General features: G+C 41.9%; 4 protein-coding genes across 6 annotated transcripts; 1 reads left to right on the top strand and 3 right to left on the bottom strand.

The window, feature by feature from the left end:
• Positions 1 to 30: 30 nt before the first annotated feature.
• Positions 31 to 4,498, bottom strand: LOC120816243 (putative flap endonuclease 1 homolog). Its single transcript, XM_040171744.2, has 11 exons — positions 4,211 to 4,498; positions 3,567 to 3,633; positions 2,986 to 3,088; positions 2,665 to 2,719; positions 2,509 to 2,570; positions 2,265 to 2,401; positions 1,880 to 1,940; positions 1,625 to 1,756; positions 1,393 to 1,538; positions 1,149 to 1,293; positions 31 to 936 (listed from the first exon to the last, which is right to left on the bottom strand). Exons 1-11 carry the CDS (start codon positions 4,290 to 4,292, stop codon positions 880 to 882), a joined length of 1,047 nt encoding a protein of 348 aa, XP_040027678.2. The 5' UTR covers positions 4,293 to 4,498; the 3' UTR covers positions 31 to 879.
• A 30-nt stretch (positions 4,499 to 4,528) lies between these two features.
• On the bottom strand, positions 4,529 to 8,935 carry LOC120816245 (mitochondrial fission factor homolog A). Of its 2 annotated transcripts, none has more exons than XM_040171748.2 (7): positions 8,823 to 8,935; positions 7,906 to 8,124; positions 7,548 to 7,726; positions 6,995 to 7,086; positions 6,672 to 6,842; positions 5,980 to 6,055; positions 4,529 to 5,745 (listed from the first exon to the last, which is right to left on the bottom strand). In XM_040171748.2, exons 2-7 carry the CDS (start codon positions 8,117 to 8,119, stop codon positions 5,572 to 5,574), a joined length of 906 nt encoding a protein of 301 aa, XP_040027682.1. In that variant the 5' UTR covers positions 8,120 to 8,124; positions 8,823 to 8,935; the 3' UTR covers positions 4,529 to 5,571. The 2 variants fall into 2 exon arrangements, with proteins under 2 accessions (XP_040027682.1, XP_040027683.1); XM_040171749.2 differs by having other exon boundaries at positions 4,529 to 5,703.
• On the top strand, positions 8,662 to 13,978 carry stk25b (serine/threonine kinase 25b). The gene is made up of 11 exons (XM_040171734.2): positions 8,662 to 10,021; positions 10,716 to 10,946; positions 11,060 to 11,116; positions 11,255 to 11,363; positions 12,002 to 12,159; positions 12,348 to 12,533; positions 12,639 to 12,784; positions 13,014 to 13,119; positions 13,199 to 13,270; positions 13,449 to 13,585; positions 13,660 to 13,978. The coding sequence occupies exons 1-11, from the start codon at positions 9,992 to 9,994 to the stop codon at positions 13,697 to 13,699; spliced, it is 1,272 nt and encodes a 423-aa protein (XP_040027668.1). The 5' UTR covers positions 8,662 to 9,991; the 3' UTR covers positions 13,700 to 13,978.
• Positions 13,979 to 14,166: 188 nt separating this feature from the next.
• septin2 (septin 2) lies at positions 14,167 to 22,745 on the bottom strand. 2 transcript variants are annotated; one of them, XM_040171739.2, is made up of 13 exons: positions 22,515 to 22,745; positions 21,621 to 21,662; positions 20,425 to 20,539; positions 19,139 to 19,225; positions 18,913 to 19,036; positions 18,640 to 18,774; positions 18,339 to 18,456; positions 17,886 to 17,987; positions 17,515 to 17,660; positions 17,009 to 17,092; positions 15,975 to 16,035; positions 15,401 to 15,497; positions 14,167 to 15,278 (listed from the first exon to the last, which is right to left on the bottom strand). In XM_040171739.2, exons 2-12 carry the CDS (start codon positions 21,642 to 21,644, stop codon positions 15,411 to 15,413), a joined length of 1,083 nt encoding a protein of 360 aa, XP_040027673.1. In that variant the 5' UTR covers positions 21,645 to 21,662; positions 22,515 to 22,745; the 3' UTR covers positions 14,167 to 15,278; positions 15,401 to 15,410. The 2 variants fall into 2 exon arrangements, with proteins under 2 accessions (XP_040027673.1, XP_040027672.1); XM_040171738.2 differs by having other exon boundaries at positions 16,970 to 17,092; positions 22,515 to 22,741.
• Positions 22,746 to 22,896: the final 151 nt, after the last annotated feature.

Below are 22,896 nucleotides of genomic sequence, written 5' to 3'. Positions count from 1 at the left end.
ACTTTGCATGAGAAACACCAGACAAACAAATACACTTTAACAGTATTTTTAATTAAAAATGGCCAAGAGCATTACATAAAAAATAAATAAATTTGCGAAACATAGGTCATTGTTTTCTGGTATTTCCAAAATACAAACTCTTCTTCACGTGGTTTTAAACATCTTGCCATTTCTTTTTCGACTTGTTACCACTTTTGTGCATGTTTTTAAAATTCAAGTCTTTGGTCTCTGCCTTGGCACACTTTCCACCACAGGTGCTCATTGAATATCTGGTGAAGAGACGTCCCCTGTCTTCGGTTTTGGCTCGGGGGAAGGTCTCCGCTGCAGTGATTACACTGTCCTCTTTCATCGCCGTCCACCGCCCGCTCGGCCTGTCTTGGTAGCTTTGCAAGGAACTGCTGGATACACCGAAGAATTGCTCAGTAAACACTGCTTCATTAAAGCAGACACTGCTGCTAGGACCAGACCCCCCCACCTGCTTCATGTAAAAAAAAAAAAAATTGAAGTCAGTGTCTTGCAAGACACTTTTTTTTTCTTCTTTTAAATTGATGACAAGAAGGCACTTGGAGTTTTCTTCCAATACAAAAACCATAATTCAACATTTAAAGCTGCAGCCTCTGAAACTATTGTCCTTCTTTCATTATTTGTTGTACAGAAGATTACATCCAAATACTGGGAATTTAGTCACTGACATGGATGTTGGAGATACAAGAAGTTTTCATCAGCACAGGAATTAAGCAACATGTAAAGCAAAGAAAAATAACTCTTGGCAGAAATCCGAGAGCTGCATCACAGGGTCATCTATTTGAGATGTCTGGACGGGCATACGGTTTGGAAATCAATCTAAAAATCTTCAAACGTGGATGGTGGAATAGTATCCTATTTGGTCTTTGGTCTCTTTCTGTTGCTGCTTAAAGGGTCTGCAGCTTTGACGGGCTAGAGGGAAGAAAGAAAACAATTCACAACATTTTAAACAACTGAAAAATAAATAGTGATTTTTTTTAACATAACTGACTGTTAAATCTTAATTTCCAAGATACTTTTATAGTTTTTAAGCCAATTTAAATATCTTCTGAAGGAATTGGATAAGATTTAAATATGTTAAAGTAATGTGTTTTTTTTGTAGGTGATTGTTATGTTGAGCTCACCTGCTCCCTTTTTCTAGTAACTCTAAAAAAGTCCTCCATGCGAGTCTGCCTGCTGCGTCCTTCTGCACGCTCCTCTTCCCTCTCCTCTCGATTACGTTCCCGCGTCTGACGGAAGTTCTCCATTCGACTACGGACCCTGTCCTCCCTAAAACACACCAACAAGTATTCGGTCCCCGCTGTCTTTAAAAAAAAAAGACCAAGAAACATGTGAAATAAAACACAGGCTTAAGCTGCAAGTACGTACTTGACACGTTTGACGTGACAGAGGAAGCCAACTAAGGCTTCTTCGTCGGGCTCAGTCCAGCTGAGTTCAGGAGCTTCGGTCTGTGGTGCATCCAAGAATATCTTCCGTGCTTCTTTGTACCCCCAAAATTGTGGCACGGGATGAGTCTGAAGGCAGTAAATGCTAATGTCTCATCAGATCTTACTTTTTTTTTTTTATAGTTATAAAAGACCACCGGTCGTCCATGTGGTACCTTTCTGTTGACATGCAAAACCACATTCTCAATAGTACGGTGCTTCTGGATCAACGTCAGAGCTCTCCTTGGACCCAAACCGGCGATCTTGTCACAGTAGTCACAGCCCAGCAAAATGCACAGGTCAACAAACTGGTGGAAGAAAATGGCAGAAGACGGTTTGTTGTATTTTTGCAAAGAGGTGTCATGCATTATGATGCATTTATTATCATTATGATATACTTTCAAAGATGCGTTGAAAAGATTCAGCCTCACCTCCTCGTGACTAATTTGGAGTTTCTCTAACAGCTTGTTTAAAGAATATTCAACAACCTCACTATAAAGAAGAAAAAGAGCTGGTCAGCATTGGATCAGTTTTGAGAAAACTCAGTTCACCTTCAGCTAAGAGACGATTCTTCGATTTGTGAAAATGAAGATCAGAGGAGGAAATCCCATATAGCGGCATTTCTACTTCGGCATTAGTTGAGGCTGACAGGATGATGTTTTATCATTTAACAAAAATACATCCAAGTATGCAAATCATGTAGGCCAAAGGCTTTTAACAAAATGAATATAGATGTGATAGTTGGGGAATTTGTGGCATATCAATGTGACACATGAATGGATTAAAACAGTTACACGTCACTTGAGCAGTTCTCACCTGTCCTTCTTGGCATTTAGCTGGCGAATCAGAATATTGCCTCCAAAAGGCAGTGTGTCCATGTCCTCTGATGCCACAGCGTCCACAGTGCCCTGTTTCACCAGCCAGGCGCACAGTGCCTCAGCATCTCCTGGAGCCTGGAGCCCCACACAGAGCGAAAGAGAGGGACACATAAATGAAAATGCATGAAGTGAATAAAGCGAGGGCAGAGACAGTGGGAGAAAAACACTCAGCAAGGTCGCACCTGGACGACGGGTACACCGAGAAGCTTCAGGAGCTGGAGACAATCGGTGGTCTGGGATGACGCTGCACGGAGCACAAGTGTCAGGGTTCACTTCAGAAGACTTGATGTTCAAATGATACTCACAGTGTAATGTATTCTATAACCAACAACTTGTACCTGCGCCGGTGCGGTTGGCTGACCTCCAACCAGCTGCGTGAGCTCTCTTCTCCAGCTGCAAGAGAAAAACAGGAGCTTCGATCAGAACGGGTGGGAGTTTATTACACTACAGGTGCTGCATCATATCGCATTTACTTCCCATCGTCAGATAAACTCAAGTCAGCGCATGTAAGGAGAGAAGTTCCACCAGCGTTATGAGTACGAGGGTAGAATTCAGATTAGTCATTCTCAGAGGAGGAGTGACTGTTTTACACACCAAGAAGACGTGTTTGGACGTGGCATGTCGAGTTTAAAGATTTGGCCCCTAAAGGTGTCACTCACAACAGCTGCCTTCTCCTTTGGAGGCTTCCCGTCAAACACAAAGACCGGCTTAATATCATGTTCCAGGAAGGTGAGTGTGCGGAAGAAGAGGCCTGTCAGGGGGCTGGAGAGAAAGAAAGAGTGTCAGCACACAAATAAGCCAAAGGATAGAAACCCCTGTAGATTGTTAAAAGGATGGAGACTGTCAGGGAGGTTTTGATTGAGCTTAATGGCTGTAGCTTGTGGCTGTATCGGATTGCATGATTGTATGAGATATTTCTAATGTTTTTGCTTATATTCAAATTAGTTGTTAAAGATATTATAAACATTTGTCAAGAGAACGTTATCATATACAACAAAACCACAAAGTGCAACCTCAAAAAGCACAGATTTAGTCAATACAGACACAGTCAAAGTATTGGTGTGAGTATTTTAGGCAAGTGATTGTGGTGTTATCATATTGGACTTCGAAAGGTGTAACTCAAACTTAATGAACCGGGTAGGAAATGGGCAATCAATAGATATGGTTTTCGGTTTGGCAAAAGAGGAAAAGCATGTAAAATAAATACGTCCTTATTAGATTCAGTAAGACAAACACTCACCTGAGTGAAGGTGTAGCCGCACGGAACTGGTTCATAACAACAGAGGTGTCCAGTGCGATTACTTTTCCTTTAAGGTTTAACAAAGCATCAACTTCATCAGCACCAAATAATGAACCATTTCATGTACGTATGTATCTGCAGTGCCAGTCAAAGGTTGACACACTTTCTTAGAATGAGAAATGAGTCCAAACCTTTTACTAGTATTTTATGTCAATAATGTTTATTTTGTCCACTTTTGCCCAGAGTTGTACTTTTACTGACACTACTTTTTACTCCTACTTAGTACCTAAATGGTTCCACAAAGAGCGTAAGACATTTATTCCAATTCATTTCTGAGGAAAATATTCCTGTTCAGTCCATTACACAACTACGCAAACCGTGTTACTGTACTTCCTTTAAATGGAAGGAAATACGTCTTTAAACAGCAGTATAAGCGCTTTGGCAGCATTTCAGCTACATTAAATCACTATGATCTTTATTTGCTGCAATGCACGGTGCTTTGTTTGTATCGTAAACAACAACATCTGCTAACGCAAAGCAGAAGTGATGCTAACGTTAGCAGTTAGCATCACTGTTTGATAGGACAGAAAGAAAGAAAACATGGAAGTAGAACAAGGAGATTGATGCCAGATCAGCGACGTTACCCGAGTAGTCAATGATATCCTTATGAGAAATGGCATCGGGAGCATTTAGGCGGATCAAGTCGGCCAGTTTAGTGATCCCCATCGCGCAGCAGAGCCCCGCTATGGAAACTTCCAAGTGGAAAACAACAACAAACTCGTGTCTGAGTTCGATCCAAATCAAACGCGCTCTGTTGTTTAAGCGGACCTCTGTTATACTTTAAGAATCTCTGCCTCTCTCCAACGAAGTCCAGTCAGACCCGTAAGCATCACTTCCTGGTGTTGCACAGGTGCGCAGCAGCTGTTGCAGCAGCAGGTGTCAGCATTGTACACAAACAAGGCTCCGGAGTAAATGATTGTTTATTTTACAAATAATGCATGTGTCAATATCTTACAAGGAAAGTAAAATACGTAACTTTAAACTCCAGCTTTCAGTCATAGGTGCTGTAATATATGAAAATAATGACAGCAATATTTTTTTGGAAAGCAATCCATTAAATGTCATCATATTAGGTCAAAGATCACACTGTTCAATGAATAAAACCACAGTCTATGTTTTTATTCTGGCCAAACACGTTCAAATTCTCTAGGTGAAAAAAACTTGAACTTTGGAAACAGCATGGAAAAAAATAAATACATGATCATGGCACAGATTGGCCTTTCCCTTAGTGTGTGTATTGACACTTCATCAAGCTCATCACAATGACAGGTCACTGCAAACGGTAAACAACACTACAACATTTACAACAATAGGTTATTCAAGTACTTTGTACAAATGTGTTGGGTGAGGCAGAACTCGAAGAACATTCAGCGTAAATAGTATGGCATCTCTAGATTTAATGTTCTTACTTTGACACTTTTTTTATTTTTTTAAATCAAATATTAAACAGTCAAGACCGGTCCGAAACTTGTTCTTGTAACTAAAGCTCCAGGTCTGGGCATCAGTAAACCCATGATTCCCTTCTAACCATTATTTTCTTCCACTTAAAAAGTCTAATTTACAAATGTTATTTTCTCTCTCAAGTATGATGAATCTTTGAATGTGAAATACGCTAACTTCAGCTTTACCTCTAGTTTTAGTGGCGTTTAGTGGCACCCGACCAAAGCCAATTTATAGTTTGATGTGAATACCAACCAAAGTTTTGAAAATCTTCAAAAGTCAAGTTTTACCCCCCCCCCCCGGTCTTGTCTTGATAGCGCTATGTTTGAAATTTCAAACTAAATCCTAACATAGAATTTGCAATAGAAACCCAGAGGATTGTAGTGTGGTTTCAAATGGTTTCCTTTATATGTAATAAATTATCATACTGTGTTTTAATGGTTGCACTTTTAACAAGACGTTGTCTTGGCTTCCAGTGTTCATTGAGATTCAGTCTGGCAAAATCTTAGCGACGGAGCCAGATCCAGGTGTTAATTACCCAGAATGCCAGTGTAGCAGAATACAGGATCACTTCTCGCTTGGAGCGTTCTTTGTTTTCTTCCTCAAGCAGCTGCAGTCGCCGGTTCAACTTCACAATCTGAGTGCCCACAAAAACAGTGTTTCTCCATTTGTACTGGTCCTGGGTAACATTCGCCAAAATATAGAGATAGGATTACCGTTATTAAGTTTAAGGTACCCAAGATGATGTGGCACAAATCACTTATGCAATTATATCAAAAATCTAAAAAAGACACGACAGGCCTGTCTTTTAGAGTTTTCGTGACATTATGCGTACTGAAATAATGGCACATCAAAACACATTTACATGACAAATCCTAAGTACAGCTTCAGCAGTTGCACTGTAGTGTATCACCTGTCGTCGTAGCGATGACGCGTCCACTAGGCCGGACTCGTCAGGGTTTATATCCAGAGCTAGGTCCAGGTGCGTCCTGTGGAGATCATTAAATCTAAATTTAGAGTCATGACAACAGTGTGGTAATAAATGTCTAGCTGAGGGAGTGTTTGCTTAGCTACAGAAACACCAACACACATTTCCTCACCCCAAAAAAGACTGATGGACAGGAGCATAATGGCCACAAAGACGTGCCCCATTCATGACCCGGACAACTTCAGGTACCTCCACTCGAACAATGTTCTTGACTTAAATAAATCAGTGTTTCCAAAAAAAAGAATGTGGGAAACTAAAAATGACTTTAGAATATACTTAGTTTATAATGGTACTTTGTTATGTCACATCTCAAAATTAGGTTGGACAAACGGAACCAAACATCATGCCGTTAAAAATTGCACGATGTGCCACACTTTACTGCATTGTGGAATTAGTCAAGAATGTTTTGTCCTTGCTTCAGAAACCCCTTTGCCCCAATTCCTCCTTAATGATAGCCCTCCCCTTTAAGCAGTTATCTTAAGAGGTAACAATTCTAATGGAATTAGTACTTCTTTATGAAAAAAAGAAATACACAACCACGACCAGCTGTTTGCTCTCAGAAACTTGAATAAATCGACTTCTGAGGAATAAAAAGTGAAAAAGGCGATAGAAATGACCTGCGGTGGCTTTCATCCAGCACTTCTAGCACCTGCTGGTAGGCCCGACGGGTTGTTGACTTGACATAAGACAGGAACCCCGCAGTGGTAAACAGGTGGATGTTAGCATCTTCAGGGGAACAGAGGGGGGGACACAACCGGACTGGGGGGGCAGAAGGGGAAGGGGTTACACTGTCAGAGAAGTAAGTGGGGAGAAATGGTAAAGAAATAAGATTTTTTTTTAAAAACATACCAGGGGTGAAATCAGCATAACAGATAACAAATTAAGAATGGAAATCAAGTTGTGTTGAAATGAAATATATTAGCTGTAGATGTGTGCTCACCTTGCGTCACCTCGGACAATCTGATTGCTGTGGCGGCCAGACAAGTTCTCACTGGCACTGCGTTCCCTCCGAGGCCGAGCATGAAAGTGAGCCTATGACGGACACAAGGATTTAGAATTACGTAGGGCTCACACAAAAACCTTAAATGGCTGATGCTTTTTTTTTCTTTCACCCTGTCATGGGTGAGCTAGTTTATATTGACATGAAATAACCCCATGATTTTTAAATTGACTACTGTTTTTCACCAGCTAACCTTCAGGCCTTTCAACTTCCTCAACATGATCTGATTAATACTCACAATGTGACTGCATCTACAATATTGTAATAAGCAAACTTACTGATGTAACTAATAGCTTATACCACAAAAGTATTATTGTAAATGTGCCAGGTATGATCTTGAATGTTAACTCAAGGCTGTAACCTTTCAATAATTGTATAAAACGCACATAATAGTTTAATAGGGCCCCACTATTAGGATTACTGCCAAAGTTTTAATTAATTGTGATGAGCAACAAAAAAGGACACAGAATGAACACTATGATTTGACCCTTACTGCATGGATGGGATTGCTCTGTGATGTGGCAGTTTGTTCGGTTTCAAGGGAGTCCAGTGGCTGCTCTGATAGTGTGAGGATACGTGGTGGGGCCTTCATGCTCAGAAGGTCCATGGGAGGGAGGGATTGGATTAAGTCCAAGTCTCGAGGATGAGAAAATTGAAGGTCCCCATCATCACCTTTGGAGTAAGTGAATAAGATCGTGACAGTTAAATCCAAATGGTTGGTTGTAGGAGCTTCCAATGATATCAAAACACTTTAAACGGAGTGCTGCCATTGGTGCACTTCAATGCAAGATTTTCATGCACAATTTAGTGCTTAATAACAGCCTTGCAGCCCCTCATCTTCTTGTCCTCACCTGCTACAATGATTCTCTCCGGCACCTGCATCATCGTTGTGTGTAAAGGGAGGGGATGCTGAAGTGACAGAGAACCTGGATGGTTCTCTGAAGCCACCTTGAGGGTCTCAGGGATTCGCATGCGCTGGCTGATTCCCACCGTGTACTCCAACTCAAAATGGATGCGGTCCATCTCAGCCACCTCAGCGGAGGGGGAAGCGAACGACCCACTCATCCAGACTGTAGGCATCAAATGGAAGGAAATTGAACTACACTTAATAAGAACAAATTAATATTATGGCTTGAGTGCATGTTAGATATTAAACATTCAAGCTATACGTTGGTGATGGTGCTATCACAGAGACAGCTCGTCAAATGTCTGATAAGCTCAGATAAGTGAGCCCTGGATGTCTGCCATCTCTCTAATGTGAGCGTAAGTGATCCTGAATTGCCATCCATATTTCCTGATGATAGTTGAAAGCAGTATAAAAATCAAAGGTAAGTCAAAAGTTAGAGAATATTAAAGCAGATATTAGTAATACAAATAATTGTTGCAAAACGACGAAGTCAAGGTGCCAAGCTCAGCTCAATCAAACTAAGTGTAGTGTAAGGATACATCACCCAACACTAATAACTACAATATATATTAACTAGATAAAAATGCATTCTGTTGCATTCAATTATTACAAATTACAAAGATATGGCGGTTGTTGGCAGATGGCTGCAATGTCAGTGAATGAAAATCCACACAAGACGCCATTCGCAGCCAATGTCACCAGAGTGTTTAGCATTAGCTAGCTAGCTAACGTTAACGTTATCTTCACCAAAACAAGCTAACGTTAGCCATGCAGCGCGCTGCACGACCACAGCAACCGACAAGAGAAGCAGGTATAGCCATCGCTTGACATGACTTTAGTTTATATAACTACCGTACTCACCGTTATGGTTTTAGTAACGGGGGATAAAATGGCATGTGTCAGTATGCGGTTCGTTCTGTGTTGATCACCTGAAAGGACGAGGAGTAAAACCGTAAGACACGCCTCTTCGAGCTGGTGCGCTTGGTAGCAACCACCAGCAAAAATACGCTGGGGCGGAGTTTATAATATATACTGTCATTAGATAGCCGCAGCAGCAGGCACTAGCTAGGTATAAAAACGAGCATTCACAACTCAACACACTCAAGTTAGTTGTTTCGATTATGATCAGAACGATGGCAAATGCAACATTTTAATACAAACGTTTGAATGCAAACAGAAATCAAACAGAAATCTAACCCTAAATCAAAATTGATGTTTACACACCTCATGTCGTGAAGTATGTACAACTTCAACAGTAAAAATAGGCCGACATCCAGACTGTCACAACTTTTGTGCATGTCCATATAAATGTTATGATACATTGTTTTCAAGGCATCTGTTGTCTCTTTTGGAATAAGACAGCTACAGACATCAAAATAATTTTGCTTGTAGTACAAAATCCAATATCAGTTGAAAAACGACTTCGCTTCAGCTTTGCCTGTTACTGTTCTTTGAATCAATTAAACGCAAATTATTGAAAAAAGCTGTAATGTCCCTGCTATAATTTAACTAAACACAAACGAGTTCCTTGAATGATAACCAACCGTAAGGCACAGAATTTACAGGACTGAAAAAGCCCAACAAAGCTTAGAACTACAGCCCCCAGAATTCCACGGTCTTTAACCCCACTGCGCATGCGCCCTTCGGCTGGTGCCATTATTTTTGCCCTCCTCAAGCTTCAAATGAACAACAGGCTAAGCGTTCCTTGGAATGAATTAAATATTAATAGACGAAGGAAGCGCCACAATTCGTATTCATCGCCGCTGATACAAATGGAGTCCCTCGGTTAAGAGGTTGCTGTCTCGCCGGGACTCCTCGGTCCTCCGGTGGGCTTGGAGGCCGAAAACAGAGCGCGGAGTGACAGCCCCGTTGAAGCCAGCAGATTGGGTGTTTATCTGGGTGGCTAGCCACCTAGCTAGCTTCCCCAGACAGCTGAGAGGGGGGAGAGAAAACCCCCCGAAAGGACCCTTTAAAAAGCTCGGGAAAGGGAGAGCTGTGGCTGTCCCGGTCCCGCCCGACCTGAGGAGGGAATGGCACATCTTCGAGACATGCAAAACCAGGTACAGAAATCATCTTTTCACCAACTGTCACCTCCCTTCTTCTTGTCCAAGACGAGGCGGACACCCATGACTGTCAGGCTTTCTAGGAATAGGTGCGTAGGGGTCTACGCCACCAATGCAAGGTGGTAAAACCTAAAATACACACATGTATATTCAAATATAAATTTTCATCTCCTTATCATTCAGGTGTAACTATGCCAACGCCCCACTAAAAATATCCCAAATATGCAATTCCAATCTCTACATTCCGTGACGGTATACACCAACATCTTGCTTCGGGCTTGCAGTTGTCACATATCGTACATGCTAAACCATTTTAAATGTATTGACTTCTTAAAGTGCTAAAGAGAGAACTGCTATATGTTTAATTGTCATGCTCCTTGAATTAACTTTACATAGAGCAGGTTATTATACGCAGATGAGAAAGGTTAACCATTCCAGCAGTGCTCGAGGACAGGGACATTATTGCAAAGCCTTCACCTGTAACATCTAATTAACCGCATATAAAAATAGTACTTGTTTGTAAAATAAGTTGTTTACTGGTGTGCTGTTCAAGAGCCTGGAAAACACACACACACACACACACACACACACACACACACACACACACAATGCTATAGACACAAATAAGCCTCCACAGTCATCGTGACATGTACTCAATAATTCAATGCTGTCTTTACTGTCCCCGGACTAGAATACCCGGTTGGACCCCGAGGAGTACTTCACCAAGCAGGAGCGGATCGGGAAGGGTTCCTTCGGCGAGGTCTACAAAGGAATCAACAATCGCACAAAGGAGGTGGTGGCGATCAAGATTATAGATCTGGAGGAGGCCGAGGACGAGATTGAAGACATTCAACAGGAAATCACAGTTCTGAGCCAGTGTGACAGTCCTTTTGTTACCAAGTATTATGGATCGTACCTGAAGGTGATATTATAAGTTATCCGAATGAAGATGCTTAGAGACACAGACATCAGTTCCAACCGTCAAAGGCAAAGCCTTGGTAAACATAAAATGATAAAAATATTTATTCCTCTTAGGGGACCAAGCTATGGATCATCATGGAGTATTTAGGTGGAGGATCTGCTCTGGATCTGGTAAGACCTTTTTTTTTTTTATACAAAGTGTGATAGAAATTTGCAGCATTTTTACACATGAGAAGCAAAACCTGACCCGTTTTTGATGCTTTTACCTAATTTGCACATTTTTGTGATTCATTTGTTCTTCCTCCTTAGCTCCGCCCGGGGCCACTAGAAGAGACTTACATCGCTACTATATTGAGGGAAATACTGAAGGGGCTTGAGTATCTGCACTCTGAAAGGAAAATCCACCGAGATATCAAAGGTAATCAATAACCCTTTTTTAAATTTAGCATCCTACAAATATAAATGAATATCATTTGACTGTGTTGCTCAGGTAAAGAGTCAGATGGAGCAGCCAGGTAACAAAATGTATCTCCAGTCTTAACCAGATGCTGGACAGAATAAGTCCACAGTCTGAAGTACGATCTTATGCTGCGATTGTTTGATCACCATCTGTGAGCTTGAAATCTCTCAAGTCGCTGAAGGTGTTGAATGTATTTATCTGTGAGAACCACATCTTCTCTCCATTTTTGGAATCATTGGAGAATTAAAAAAAGAATGATGGTAAATGGACTGTACTCAAAGCCCAGAGCCACCTGCCCATCAGTAACTAACATTCACACACGTTGGTCACAGATACAGGAGCAATGTTGGGTTAAGTGTCTTGCCCAAGGACACATTTCTTTTCGCCATGAATCATCTGAAACAAAATACCAAATTCTTAAATTTTGATAAAACTGCTCAAGGAATAATTATTGTTCTGGCGTTCAAAGCAGTTGTGTTCGATTGGTCTAAAATAAAGTTGCTGCTATGATCATAATTATTTCAAAATAAAACTCCATTTGTGTTGACCAACCGTTTTTTTTTAGCCTTGCTTGTTCTTGTCTTTCTTTCTGCCAGCTGCCAATGTGCTCTTGTCGGAGCAGGGCGAGGTGAAGCTGGCAGATTTCGGGGTAGCCGGACAGCTGACAGACACCCAGATCAAGAGGAACACGTTCGTAGGCACACCGTTCTGGATGGCTCCGGAGGTTATCAAACAGTCCGCTTACGACTTCAAGGTGAGGCCAGAGTCTGTCAGGTGGACAAGTGTTGCTGCTCTGTGTGGCACGTTGAGCCCATAAGGAGATAATATTGTGTTATTGGTGCAGTGGATATCTTGTTATCCACTACATGGAATGTTCAGCATGGGATCAATGTTTGTATGTGAAGTTAACACACCTAACTTATACGCCACTCTCACCCTCAGGCTGACATTTGGTCCCTGGGAATCACTGCAATTGAGTTGGCCAAAGGGGAACCTCCCAACTCTGATCTACACCCCATGAGGGTCCTTTTCCTCATCCCGAAAAACACCCCACCCACACTCGAGGGACCATACAGCAAGCCCTTTAAAGAGTTTGTGGAGGCTTGTCTAAATAAAGACCCTCGTTTTGTAAGTAGTACCTGCCTCCATCCATGTGCAGTGGAGATCATTTATCAGACCAAATGTGTATTATTGGATCAACATGACCTAATGAATCTTTGAACGTCTGCACAGAGGCCAACAGCCAAAGAGCTGCTGAAGCACAAGTTCATCACACGCTACACCAAGAAGACGGCCTACCTGACGGAGCTGATTGATCGCTACCGCCGCTGGAAGTCGGAGGGACACGGGGAGGAATCCAGCTCCGACGACTCAGATATGTCAGTCTCACGAACACATTGATACGCTTACAAATGTACAGTTCATTAAAGATCTAGTCAGAGCCACATAAATTAATATAAAGATTCAGAATAAATTACTTGGATATTAGAGGGATGAAACCTTTCCGGCTGAATGTTGAATTCACTGAATAATGTAAAAGTAGGGTCACTTAGTTTCCCTCTGGTTTATTCCCTTTCCTTCATTCTTCCCGCTCCTTCATTCCTTCAGGGATGCTGATGGCGATGGGGATACGTGTCCCATGTGGACCTTTCCTACAGTCCGACCCAGCTCTTTGAACAAGTTACAGAAGGGCTACACACACACAGATTCCGAGGTAAGACGCGCTTGGTTACCAGTCGGGAGTCAAATATTTAGTCGGTCTCCCCCCCTAACATCCTTTGTCCTCTTCTCAGTCAGGAGATTTGGTGAAACGGCAACCTAAATCCCAATGCTTGTCTGCTTTGGTAACGCCTATCTTCAGAGAGGTAGGCCTAAGTGTTGCATATACATATATACAGTAAATTGAACTGGTTATATATATATATATATATATATATACACACATACATACATACACACACACAGCAACAAAACAACCGTACAGTTGAAATTACGTCATGTTTGACGGTAGCCTTCCATTTACACATTTTTTACTACCACCAGTTGAAGGAGAAGCGTCGGGCGAGCGGCGGGGGCGTAGGAGCCATCGAGGAGCTGGAAAACGCCTTCAATCTGGCCGAGGAGTCCTGTCCGGGCATCTCCGACCTCCTCGTCACACACATGATGGAGCGAGTGTGCAGGTGACGTACCAACCAGAATCATTTAATGATCATCCGTTCGCGGCAATTAATCGACTTCCTGTTTGTCGTTTCAGGTTTTCTTTAAATGGTAACACCACCCAGTCTTCGCGGTGAAACCCCAGCTGGATGTAACTTAAACGTGCTCCCTTTTCTGTCTCCCAGACCCCCAAACGTCTCAGATAAGAACCTCAGACAACCCCCCCCCTGTATCTTTGTACCCTTCCCAGTCCTGTCCCCCAAGAGATCTTTTAATTAGTTATAATTAAATATTTTTACAGTTTTTCTTTAAGAGCGGAGAGTATTTAAAACAAAAAAGCCATGACATTTAGAGCGTTGTGTATACCTGGTAGATGAAGAAAAAAAAAAAAACTATAATAAAGACTATGGAAAGTGTCCCATTGTGTTTGATGTTACTGCTTAATGCTCACGTACCAACATTTGTAATAAGTCAGTCTGGAGGTTCATTTATACTATAAAATGTGCCGGTCCATAGTGGAGCATTTATCAATATTTATTTATTCTTGAATGTATTATTTTGCGTGTGTACAAGCTGTATAGACAAGTTGAAAGGGCTCACAAACGGATTAATAAAAGTTTAATAAAACTTATTACAATATATGCATCAAGAACTATTTGGTGCTTTATTAGATAAAAACACAAAGGAATGTCAAGAACTCGCATCTTGGCTGGTGAGGGAAACGTTGGCTACAATGACCTCATTGGGTCACTTTAAACCTCTGTGGTCATGGAAACCACAAAGTACACGGCAGTTGCGACAGGTAAAGGTTTATACCACAAATCTCACTGCGTCAAAAAAAGAACGCACACAGCTAAAGCTCTCTGGCACATGACTTCACTTTACAGTATGGAGGAAACATGGGGTGATTACTTTTAATTGACCGAAAGCACTAAACAGGCATCCTTTGTTTGTCAGGTCTACTGTAGGAGGTCAGGAGGGGCTCATCTAATTCATGTCAAACGCAAAGAGGAGGTTACCATTTTACTTAGACACTGATCAGAGAACCTCACTAACGGATAACAAGTCTTCAGTGAAGGGCGACGCTGATCATAACACTAGAGAAGAAAGTTCACCTGAAGATTTGACCAGACGGGTTGAGAGCTGCATGCAGAGGAGGTGAGTAATATGATTGACAGTTAATGGACCCTATTCATTGGGAGGCTTGCGTGGTCACATATGAATCAGAGGGAAAATAAAAATAATGTTACCCCTTCACTTGAAGATCAAGATAATGGCATAACAATGGTGGAAAAAGCTACTTCTGCTACTAGTTTTTAGCATAGGCAACTTCCCATGAAGCTCCTTCACAGAGCAGTTAGCGCATGCTGAGAGATGTTTTAGAACTACAAGCAGCAGTACTTTGCTTTTCTAAATGAAAAAGAAAATGTAACAGTTTGTATCAAAGATATATGCCACCATTTTAAAAAGGATAAGTCCTGTGACTTCATTTCAGTAACTGGCAAAAGATTAAAAAAAAAAAAAAAACGAACCGTGTGAAAATATATAAATGTAATACTGTTTGAATATACTTCACTGTATGTGTATATATATATTTAAAAAAAAATCCAGATCTGTGTAGGATTAGAATAAAAATAGTGGCAAGCAGTACAAGTCAATAACTTGCTTAGGCGTTTTCTGCCATCCTCCGTCGAACTCGAGCAGTGGCTCAAATACCTACAGGAGGAAGAGAAAAAGTCAAGGTTAACTTAAATCCCGCCTACAGCATCTAAAGATGCAGAATTTAAGGCTTTTGAGAAAGGAATGCAGGCGTTTCAGGAAATGGGTCTTGCTCCTACCATCGACTTCTCACATATTGGGGCCGTCTCCATCTCCGTCTCCCTGCTTCTGCATCTGGGCCTGCATCTTGGTAATCATCTCCTGCATTCGTCTCAACTGTGTGACAGCACATCCACATGTATGAGCACAACAGGTCCCGCAATGAATCCCACAGTGAAACCGGACTTAATCCGTTTAATTGTGGGTATTACAATTTTATTAAAACACTAACAGAAAGAAATTGAGTTGTTCCTAGTTTTTAGATAGTGACTTGCATGACAGTGAATGGTCTTTGAAAAAAGGGATCGTTCAGCAATGTTTGTATGTACAGTTAAATGAAAAAAATGGGTGCTAAATAACCAGTTACTACAGCAGGTGGTTAATGGCTCTGTCAAAAATAATTAAATAATAAGTAAATACAACCAGCTGACCTAAAGCACTGAATTAGTTCCCCTAGCAAGAAACCAACCAAGTATACTTCCCAAAATATGAAACTAATATCTAATAAAACCCACAAAATCCAGAAGGACAATCGATGACAAACGTATTTCATTGCGATAAGCCATAAGTGGTGGAATATCTGAAATAATTCACCTCAGCCTCCTTCTCCTGCAGGATCATATCCTTGTCCATTTCCTCCGGCTCCGGTCCATTTCTGCATCAACACAACTTTAGTCAGTTTAGATGTCACACACAAACAGAATATACCTGATATTTCCGCAAAATAAATGCTGATTGAGTCAAATTGAATTAAGTTAATGCAAAGTCCACACGGAGAGTTTACACGTCTGCATGGCTCAAAGTGCACATCTATCTACTTTAGGTTGTAGCATTAGGCAAACATGACAAAAGCCACATAGAAAAAGTGAAGCAAGGGTCAGTGGGTTAGTTTCAGAAGAGAAAAGTGGGCAGCTACAACAAATAACTATAGAGAAGAGGAAAGCGGGAAGCTCCCAGAGAGAAGCGACAAGTGCGAGAGTCAGGGGAACAGGGTTACCTCCCCCGAGTGAAAACAAACGGTACCTCCACAGTCCACCGCCTCCATCATTGGACAAATGGCGAAGCCATGTGGTGACTGTAAAACCACTGCTTTATCTTGGGTTGCTTTCGAAGACAGTCTAAAAGAATCTTTTTGATCTACATGGAGTGTTAAGTGATGATATGTCCACACTATGTTACACAACAAGTCCCGTTTGTAACTTCTACAGATACTTAAACATGCCATTTAGCTACCGACTAGCCGTGTACAACCACAGCATTAAGCTTGCTCCTCCCTCACTACGTGTGAACAGGCAAAAGGATAATGAGTTAGAGCTACTTTAGGATTCTAAAGAATGATACTAGTTCAACAACATTCTACCGTATGACTAACTGGAGGCACATGACCCACTATACAGAATTTAACCGGTCTTCCTTCTAAACAGCTGTGGATGCTTTGGCTCAGTTTCACTACTGCAGCATCTGTGGTGGCCACTGTGTGCATGTGCCTGACTACCGTAGTTCCTTTTCTCACACTATCTTTCCAATTAAAGGTTTGTTGTTTGAGGTGGGGGAGGTGCAGAGAAGCAAGCTGACGGACAAGTACGTACGCAGGAGAAAGAGGCAGAATGTAACCATGGGAGGACAACCTGCCACCCCGTTTGAGGCGCTCCGAGCGGAAGTTCTCGTAGTGAAGGTCCTGGGTCACTTCCTGTAGATCCTGCATGTGGGTGCTGCAGGGTTGTGGAAAAGTCACCATCAGTAAATTATCTCGCTCAGACATTTGGAGAACGACAGATTTTACTTCTCTGTTCCTGTAGAGACTGAATGGTTAAGAGTGCGCATAACAAAAATAAATGGTTTTATACAACTTGTCTGCACCACATTACACTGTTGTTAGTATTCCTCTTTTCTTATTTTCTGTCACGGCTACACGTTAACAGAAAGCTAAAAAAGGGGTAGAATTTTGTCTCGTGTTTTAAAGCAACATGTCAAACTTAGAAACTCGGACAAGCAAGATACAATTTCTTGCCACTGCGTTTGAGGACAAACTGACATCAAGTTTGGAAAAATAGTAACTCAATATCACCTTTAACTTAATGGAACAAAAAGAGGAAAAAAACAGCACCAGGATTTGGGCTTGTCCACCACTCACATCAGCATGATCCGCAACTTGAGGAAATCGTTGTGTTCTGGATTCTCCACCTCCACGACTCCCCATGGGTACAGGCGGCCCCTCACCTTCTTCCCTTTGGCCTCAATCTGCTGGTTGGATCCCACCACCGCAAATGGGATGCTGGCCTGGAGAAGAGCAGTAGCTTACACGTCTGTGGTATCGGTTCAATCACAAATATTGTTTCAGTAATGAAACAGATCCCTTGTGTATTTATTAAACCGTGATGGAATTCTGTTAGAGGATTTAAAGCGTACTTATATCAATGACAAACTGACAATCCCGCGGTAAAAGCAACTTTTACCAACTCGTCACATACAGATGAAGGCATGAAAGGTTTGGCAGAAGTTTACCTTGAGGATCTTGGTCTGCTCTTTGAAGTCCTCATCCTCATCGGACTCGGCATCAGGAAGGTGGTAAATCTTGATGCCGTGTTCATCAATCTCATCCAGAATCTTAGAAGACCCAACATGGGTTATCACCACATTTTATCTTCTGCTATGTCCTTTACATACTGTTAATGACAACCTCTTACTTTATTAAGCACATAACATATTAAGAATAACACTTTCCAAAATACGCTTTCCAAAATAACTTCCGACTATCACGCCTCAACACTTCCTGTCCGACTGGGGTTTATTTACATTTCGGTGACATAAGCTTGCTTCAATAAAGTACTTTATGTACAAACTGTACATTAATGGCCTGTGATGGTAAAGCAATGGCCATGAGCACAGTGTAGCTACTGCTATCATTACAGAAACTGCAAAGGATCCTGAACAATGGGGGGATTCTGTTGTCCTCACCCTGCGCTTGAGCCTCTCCCTCTCTCTGAGGGTGAGCGTGTCTGCCTTGGCGATGACAGGAACCACATTGACCTTATTGTGAATGGCCTTCATAAACTGAACATCCAGCGGTTTCAGCCTGGAAGGACAGGACAAAGACAAAAACCAGGATCAAAGAGGGGTCGGAGGAAAAGATAAAGCAAAGATTGATTACATGCAAAGAATGACGAGGGCATAAAATATACAGTTGGTTGACTATAAAGAATTTCTTTTACAAACTAATAAGCCCTGTACGTGTGCTAGTAGGTTCTGCAGCACTCACCCATGGCCCAGCGGAGAAATAAAATAGAAGCAGCAGTGAACTCTATTGTCGACAATGTGTCTGCGATTTAGACCGCTCTCGTCATGGAGGTAGCGCTCAAACTGGTCATCGATGTAGCTGATAATGGTGCTGAAACTGAATTAGGGAAATACAAGTCAGATTTTGCAGAACATATCAGAATTGGTCACAGAGTGATGCGTGCTGGTAGGACACCCGCTCAATACTAAAACCAAACGTTCTGATTATATCTAAAACATTCAAAACCAATATTACCAGTCTTGGCTATTGATAGCGTCTCCATATCCTGGCGTGTCGACCACAGTGAGACGGAGCTTCACCCCTCGCTCCTCAATTTCTACCGTTGACGCCTCAATCTGAACAGTCCTTTCTATTTTTTCTGTTCAGGGATGAAAAAAAGTGCAAGAACTCTAACAACATGCAAGGACAAAACCGTTCAACGATGATGAAAACAAGGATCCTCGAGTGTACGTGCGTTTACCTGCTGCTCCAGGGATGACTCTCTCGGGGTAAAGGTCAGTGAGGAACAGGCTGTTGATCAGGGTGGATTTTCCAAGTCCAGATTCACCTTTGGACAACAGAGGAATGCATCACGATGCAGTCAACTAGAATGAAGCAATATCACACTGTTGCCCACAATTGGCTTAAGCTGTCAGGTTCTTGTCAGTGCAAACCTCCGCCAGTGCAGAGTAGAACAAAAGGAGATACAGGAAACAAGACATCTGCCTGTGACGCACGGTAGGCCACGCAGCACACGGAAATGCATGCTACTAAACCAGACTTCAGTATTAAGCTTTGCTTGAACAGTGTCGGGTGAATTATTATACGTTACTTATGTCTCAAGTTACGGATGCTGTGGGATAAACAACCATAAGCATGGTTTTAATAAGGAATGCTGCTACTGTGGTTCCCACCAGAGCTGTAACAAAATATTTACAGATGTCTTGCCTCTTGGCTACATCCTAAACTGCCAATTTGCCAGAATGCACATTATTTACATTACAGCTTCAGTTGCATGTAGAAGATGTTTTTAGTGGGAAAAGGGCAATAAAACATGATGCATTCTAAAAAGAACATTCATTTTCATATATAAATTATGTTTCTATCTGTGGATTAAATCTGAGGGTCTCTAAAAGAAACCTAGAACAGTGATTTGTTTCAGAGCCCGAGTCACACAAAAGGTCAATAAGTAACTCAATAAGGATTCTTGCAATAGAGGGGCCAGCAGGCCTTGTCCACCGTGTGAATCAGTCTCCCGAGGCCCCTCGAGGCTCATTCCTCTCTGGTTTATTTTAAAGCAAAAGGATGAGCAGCATTCACAAGAGCTTCTCCCCTCCCCCTTACCAACAAGGCGGGCGGTTCACACAGCCGCAGTGTTCACTTTAAGAGTTTACGCTTAATCTGACACCAGCTGAGCAACTACGCTAATGAGACAGCCGCTATTTCCTCCAACAAAAGCATAAATCCACACTAAAATACAGTTATGGCCAAACCCAAAACAACTCGCGTTTTCTACGCATTCAAACCAAATGAACTACAGGAGGTTAAAGAGATGTAAAATGGTTACATTGAAAGGCAGTTACAAAAAGACAGCAAATGAAAACTACTGGAAATTTTGCTGGGCAGAGACCAAAATCCCACCATACATTTTATCACAAAAACAAACATTCCTTCAGTGGCTTTCCAGCGTTAACCTCGTCAAAGCTGAGGCTCACCAGCAGCTTCAAAAACAAGAGAAGGCGTGAGAAACCGCAATGACACACTCACCTACAACCATCAACGTAAACTCAAATCCTTTCTTTACTGATTTGCGATGAACCTGATTAGGGAGGTTGGCAAATCCAACATACCCCGGGGTTTCAGGGTTGGTGAACTGCCCCTGCTGTAGAACAGAAAAGCACAGTACAACAGGAAAGTCATTGTTTGCTTTAATAATGTTTGGTATTTTAGGAGGGCTAGAGTGACTCCTCTGTGGTCTATTTGAAAAAGACCACCCCTCCAATCTCTGAAGCCATTTCCTACTCAGGTCATAAAGGAGAGAAGTAGGCCAATGTGATAGCTTCTTAACACCCCCGTGGCAATGCTACAAAAAGCCACAGGTTGCTTCTTTCGTTTTCATTTTCTGCAAAGCAAAATGTAGGAACCCTCTCTTCCTTATTTCAGCGAAGGTCACGACGGAGAAGCCTGATAAGCAGTGTTTTGACGATCAGAGTTTGGGCCTTTTAGAGCGAATGAAGCTTATACGAGCGTGTGTCAGGAATCAGGAAACATTTATTAGCCAAAATATGTCAAACATACAAGGAATTTGTCTTGGCGGTTAGTGCGCGACAGTAGACAGACAAGACAACAGTGCACAGGTAATAAAATAAAGTGGAATGAAATGCTAATGCAATGGGTTAGTAAGAATAAGGCTAAGGCTATGGGTTAGTATAAAACAGGGGAATAAAGTTAAACAAATTTTAAATATTAAAAAGTTGAAAAATATTAAGCATAAAGTGCACTAACAAACAAGTAACAGACAAGAGACAAAGTGACAAGTGACAAAGTGATGAATTGCAGTTAAAGTGACATGTGCAGTATGAGGGGGAGTGACCGGTGGAGTGTTATAGTCAGGCGGTGGGGGACCGGGCTCTGTTGATGAGCCCGACTGTGTCAAGAGGATGGTAAACACTGAGGACATGTGTGTGTGATGTTAGCATTATAAACAACACCACAATGTGAATAAAAGTGGAGGGGCACAGAATGATCCACTAAAAACACACATGAGAATGCTCGGTTAAAAAAAAAAGAATTGGAATGCTTTTTTTTTTTTTTTTAAGCACAGAAAAAGTTGGCGTTTGTGACAAAAAGGTTTTAACTCAACGATCAGTCTGAAAGGACGTTGCCCGAAGCAGCAGAAGGAATCTGGTAATGTTACATAGTGAATCTTTCAGTGGGAACACCTGGTTTCTGTTCAGACTCACCTTCATTTTGTCGGCCTGAGACATTTCTTGTCCTTGTTAAACCTGAGAGAAAAAGACAAACTATCACATACAGAGAAACTTTCTCAAATTAGAGTGGATATTTTCTGACATTTGTGAAAGGCCCATATGTTCAGGCCTGATTGTGAGAGACAGGATGTCTGGTTTGTGAGAGTGTTGATTCGCACCACAAAAAAAATGCTTTTCCTGCTATGACGTAAGGATTAGGCATTAAGCCACCATCGAGCTATTAATCCCGACTGATATCATATGTTCACTATCCGTTTGCCTGTTGCAGTGTTAATAAAGTTTAGTCAGGTCGGGGTGTTGTAATTAAACCTGCCACATTTTTTTATGAAAACTGTCCGAAACACACCCACTGCATGGTGCAAAACAACTATCAAGATATAACGCTAAATCACAATGACTCATTTATAAAATGTTAGCGGTTTACCGTCCGATTAAACAAATGCATGCGTCCAAGCCACTTTAAACCAACCACGTAACGTTAAACAACGTGACGTTACAGCGCCTGCTACCGTTTCCGTTACTGGAACGATAATGGTTTGACGGTCATAAGCAATGGTTATCATAACGGTAAAAAGTGGAAGTGAAATGTGCTGCCGCAATGAATACAGCCTCGTTTTATAGTGATTATAGATCTTGCGAACTAGTACAATGAGCGTTTTTTATCCGGCTAACAGCACCCGCTAGCTGCTCCGTAAAGAGAAGCTTAGCATTGAGTTAACAACTAACGTTAACTACCGTTAGCCGAGTAGCTTGTGCAGGAGGTGAATTTACACAGCTAACGTTAGCGTCATCAGTTTAACTGCGATACCGCCATGAACGCCGCGCAAAGACAAATTGTGGATGAATTGAATGAACAACGCGTGTTACCTTCTAGACCGACCGTAGAAAGTGCAGCACAGATGTTTTAGATGCTGAGAGACTAGCCGCCGATGAACAGTAGACTTGGCGGACACCTCCAAATTCTTCAGATTCCGGTGTAGCGGCTTCCTTTGGCACACGGACCACAATGCACCGCGACAGCAGCAGGGCCAACGCTGCACACGAAGAGTTCCCGGATGTTAACACCGAAGGTCAGGCTGCTAATCCGACAGAGCTGCGCTACCAGCCATCACAACGCTTTTAAACACATTGATATGAGCTCTTTTGAAATTTCGTATTTTTTGATGGCCACTCCTCAACCTAGTAAATTCAACAGTTTGAGAGAAAATAACCCACTTGTAACTATGTTGAACATGTCAATATGTGTCCC

The sequence above is a fragment of the Gasterosteus aculeatus genome, chromosome 3 (assembly GCF_964276395.1).
Source record: "Gasterosteus aculeatus chromosome 3, fGasAcu3.hap1.1, whole genome shotgun sequence".
Lineage (NCBI taxonomy): Eukaryota > Metazoa > Chordata > Actinopteri > Perciformes > Gasterosteidae > Gasterosteus > Gasterosteus aculeatus.
This window is presented reverse-complemented; position numbering and strand designations above follow the sequence as displayed.

Coding starts and splice junctions, on each gene's coding strand:
- LOC120816243 (XM_040171744.2), bottom strand. CDS start 4,292: ATGGGGATCACTAAACTGGCCGACTTGATCCGCCTAAATGCTCCCGAT. Junction 3,089..3,566: donor GCGGCTACACCTTCACTCAG/GTGAGTGTTTGT, acceptor CTTTCTCTCCAG/CCCCCTGACAGGCCTCTTCT. Junction 1,539..1,624: donor TTTTGCATGTCAACAGAAAG/GTACCACATGGA, acceptor TACTGCCTTCAG/ACTCATCCCGTGCCACAATT.
- LOC120816245 (XM_040171748.2), bottom strand. CDS start 8,119: ATGAGTGGGTCGTTCGCTTCCCCCTCCGCTGAGGTGGCTGAGATGGAC. Junction 7,727..7,905: donor GGAGAGAATCATTGTAGCAG/GTGAGGACAAGA, acceptor CTTACTCCAAAG/GTGATGATGGGGACCTTCAA. Junction 6,056..6,671: donor CTGGATGAAAGCCACCGCAG/GTCATTTCTATC, acceptor TGATCTCCACAG/GACGCACCTGGACCTAGCTC.
- stk25b (XM_040171734.2), top strand. CDS start 9,992: ATGGCACATCTTCGAGACATGCAAAACCAG. Junction 10,022..10,715: donor TTCGAGACATGCAAAACCAG/GTACAGAAATCA, acceptor TCCCCGGACTAG/AATACCCGGTTGGACCCCGA. Junction 13,120..13,198: donor ACACACACACAGATTCCGAG/GTAAGACGCGCT, acceptor TCCTCTTCTCAG/TCAGGAGATTTGGTGAAACG.
- septin2 (XM_040171738.2), bottom strand. CDS start 21,644: ATGTCTCAGGCCGACAAAATGAAG. Junction 18,457..18,639: donor ATTTCTCCGCTGGGCCATGG/GTGAGTGCTGCA, acceptor CTGTCCTTCCAG/GCTGAAACCGCTGGATGTTC. Junction 17,988..18,338: donor GGGAGAGGCTCAAGCGCAGG/GTGAGGACAACA, acceptor GGGTCTTCTAAG/ATTCTGGATGAGATTGATGA.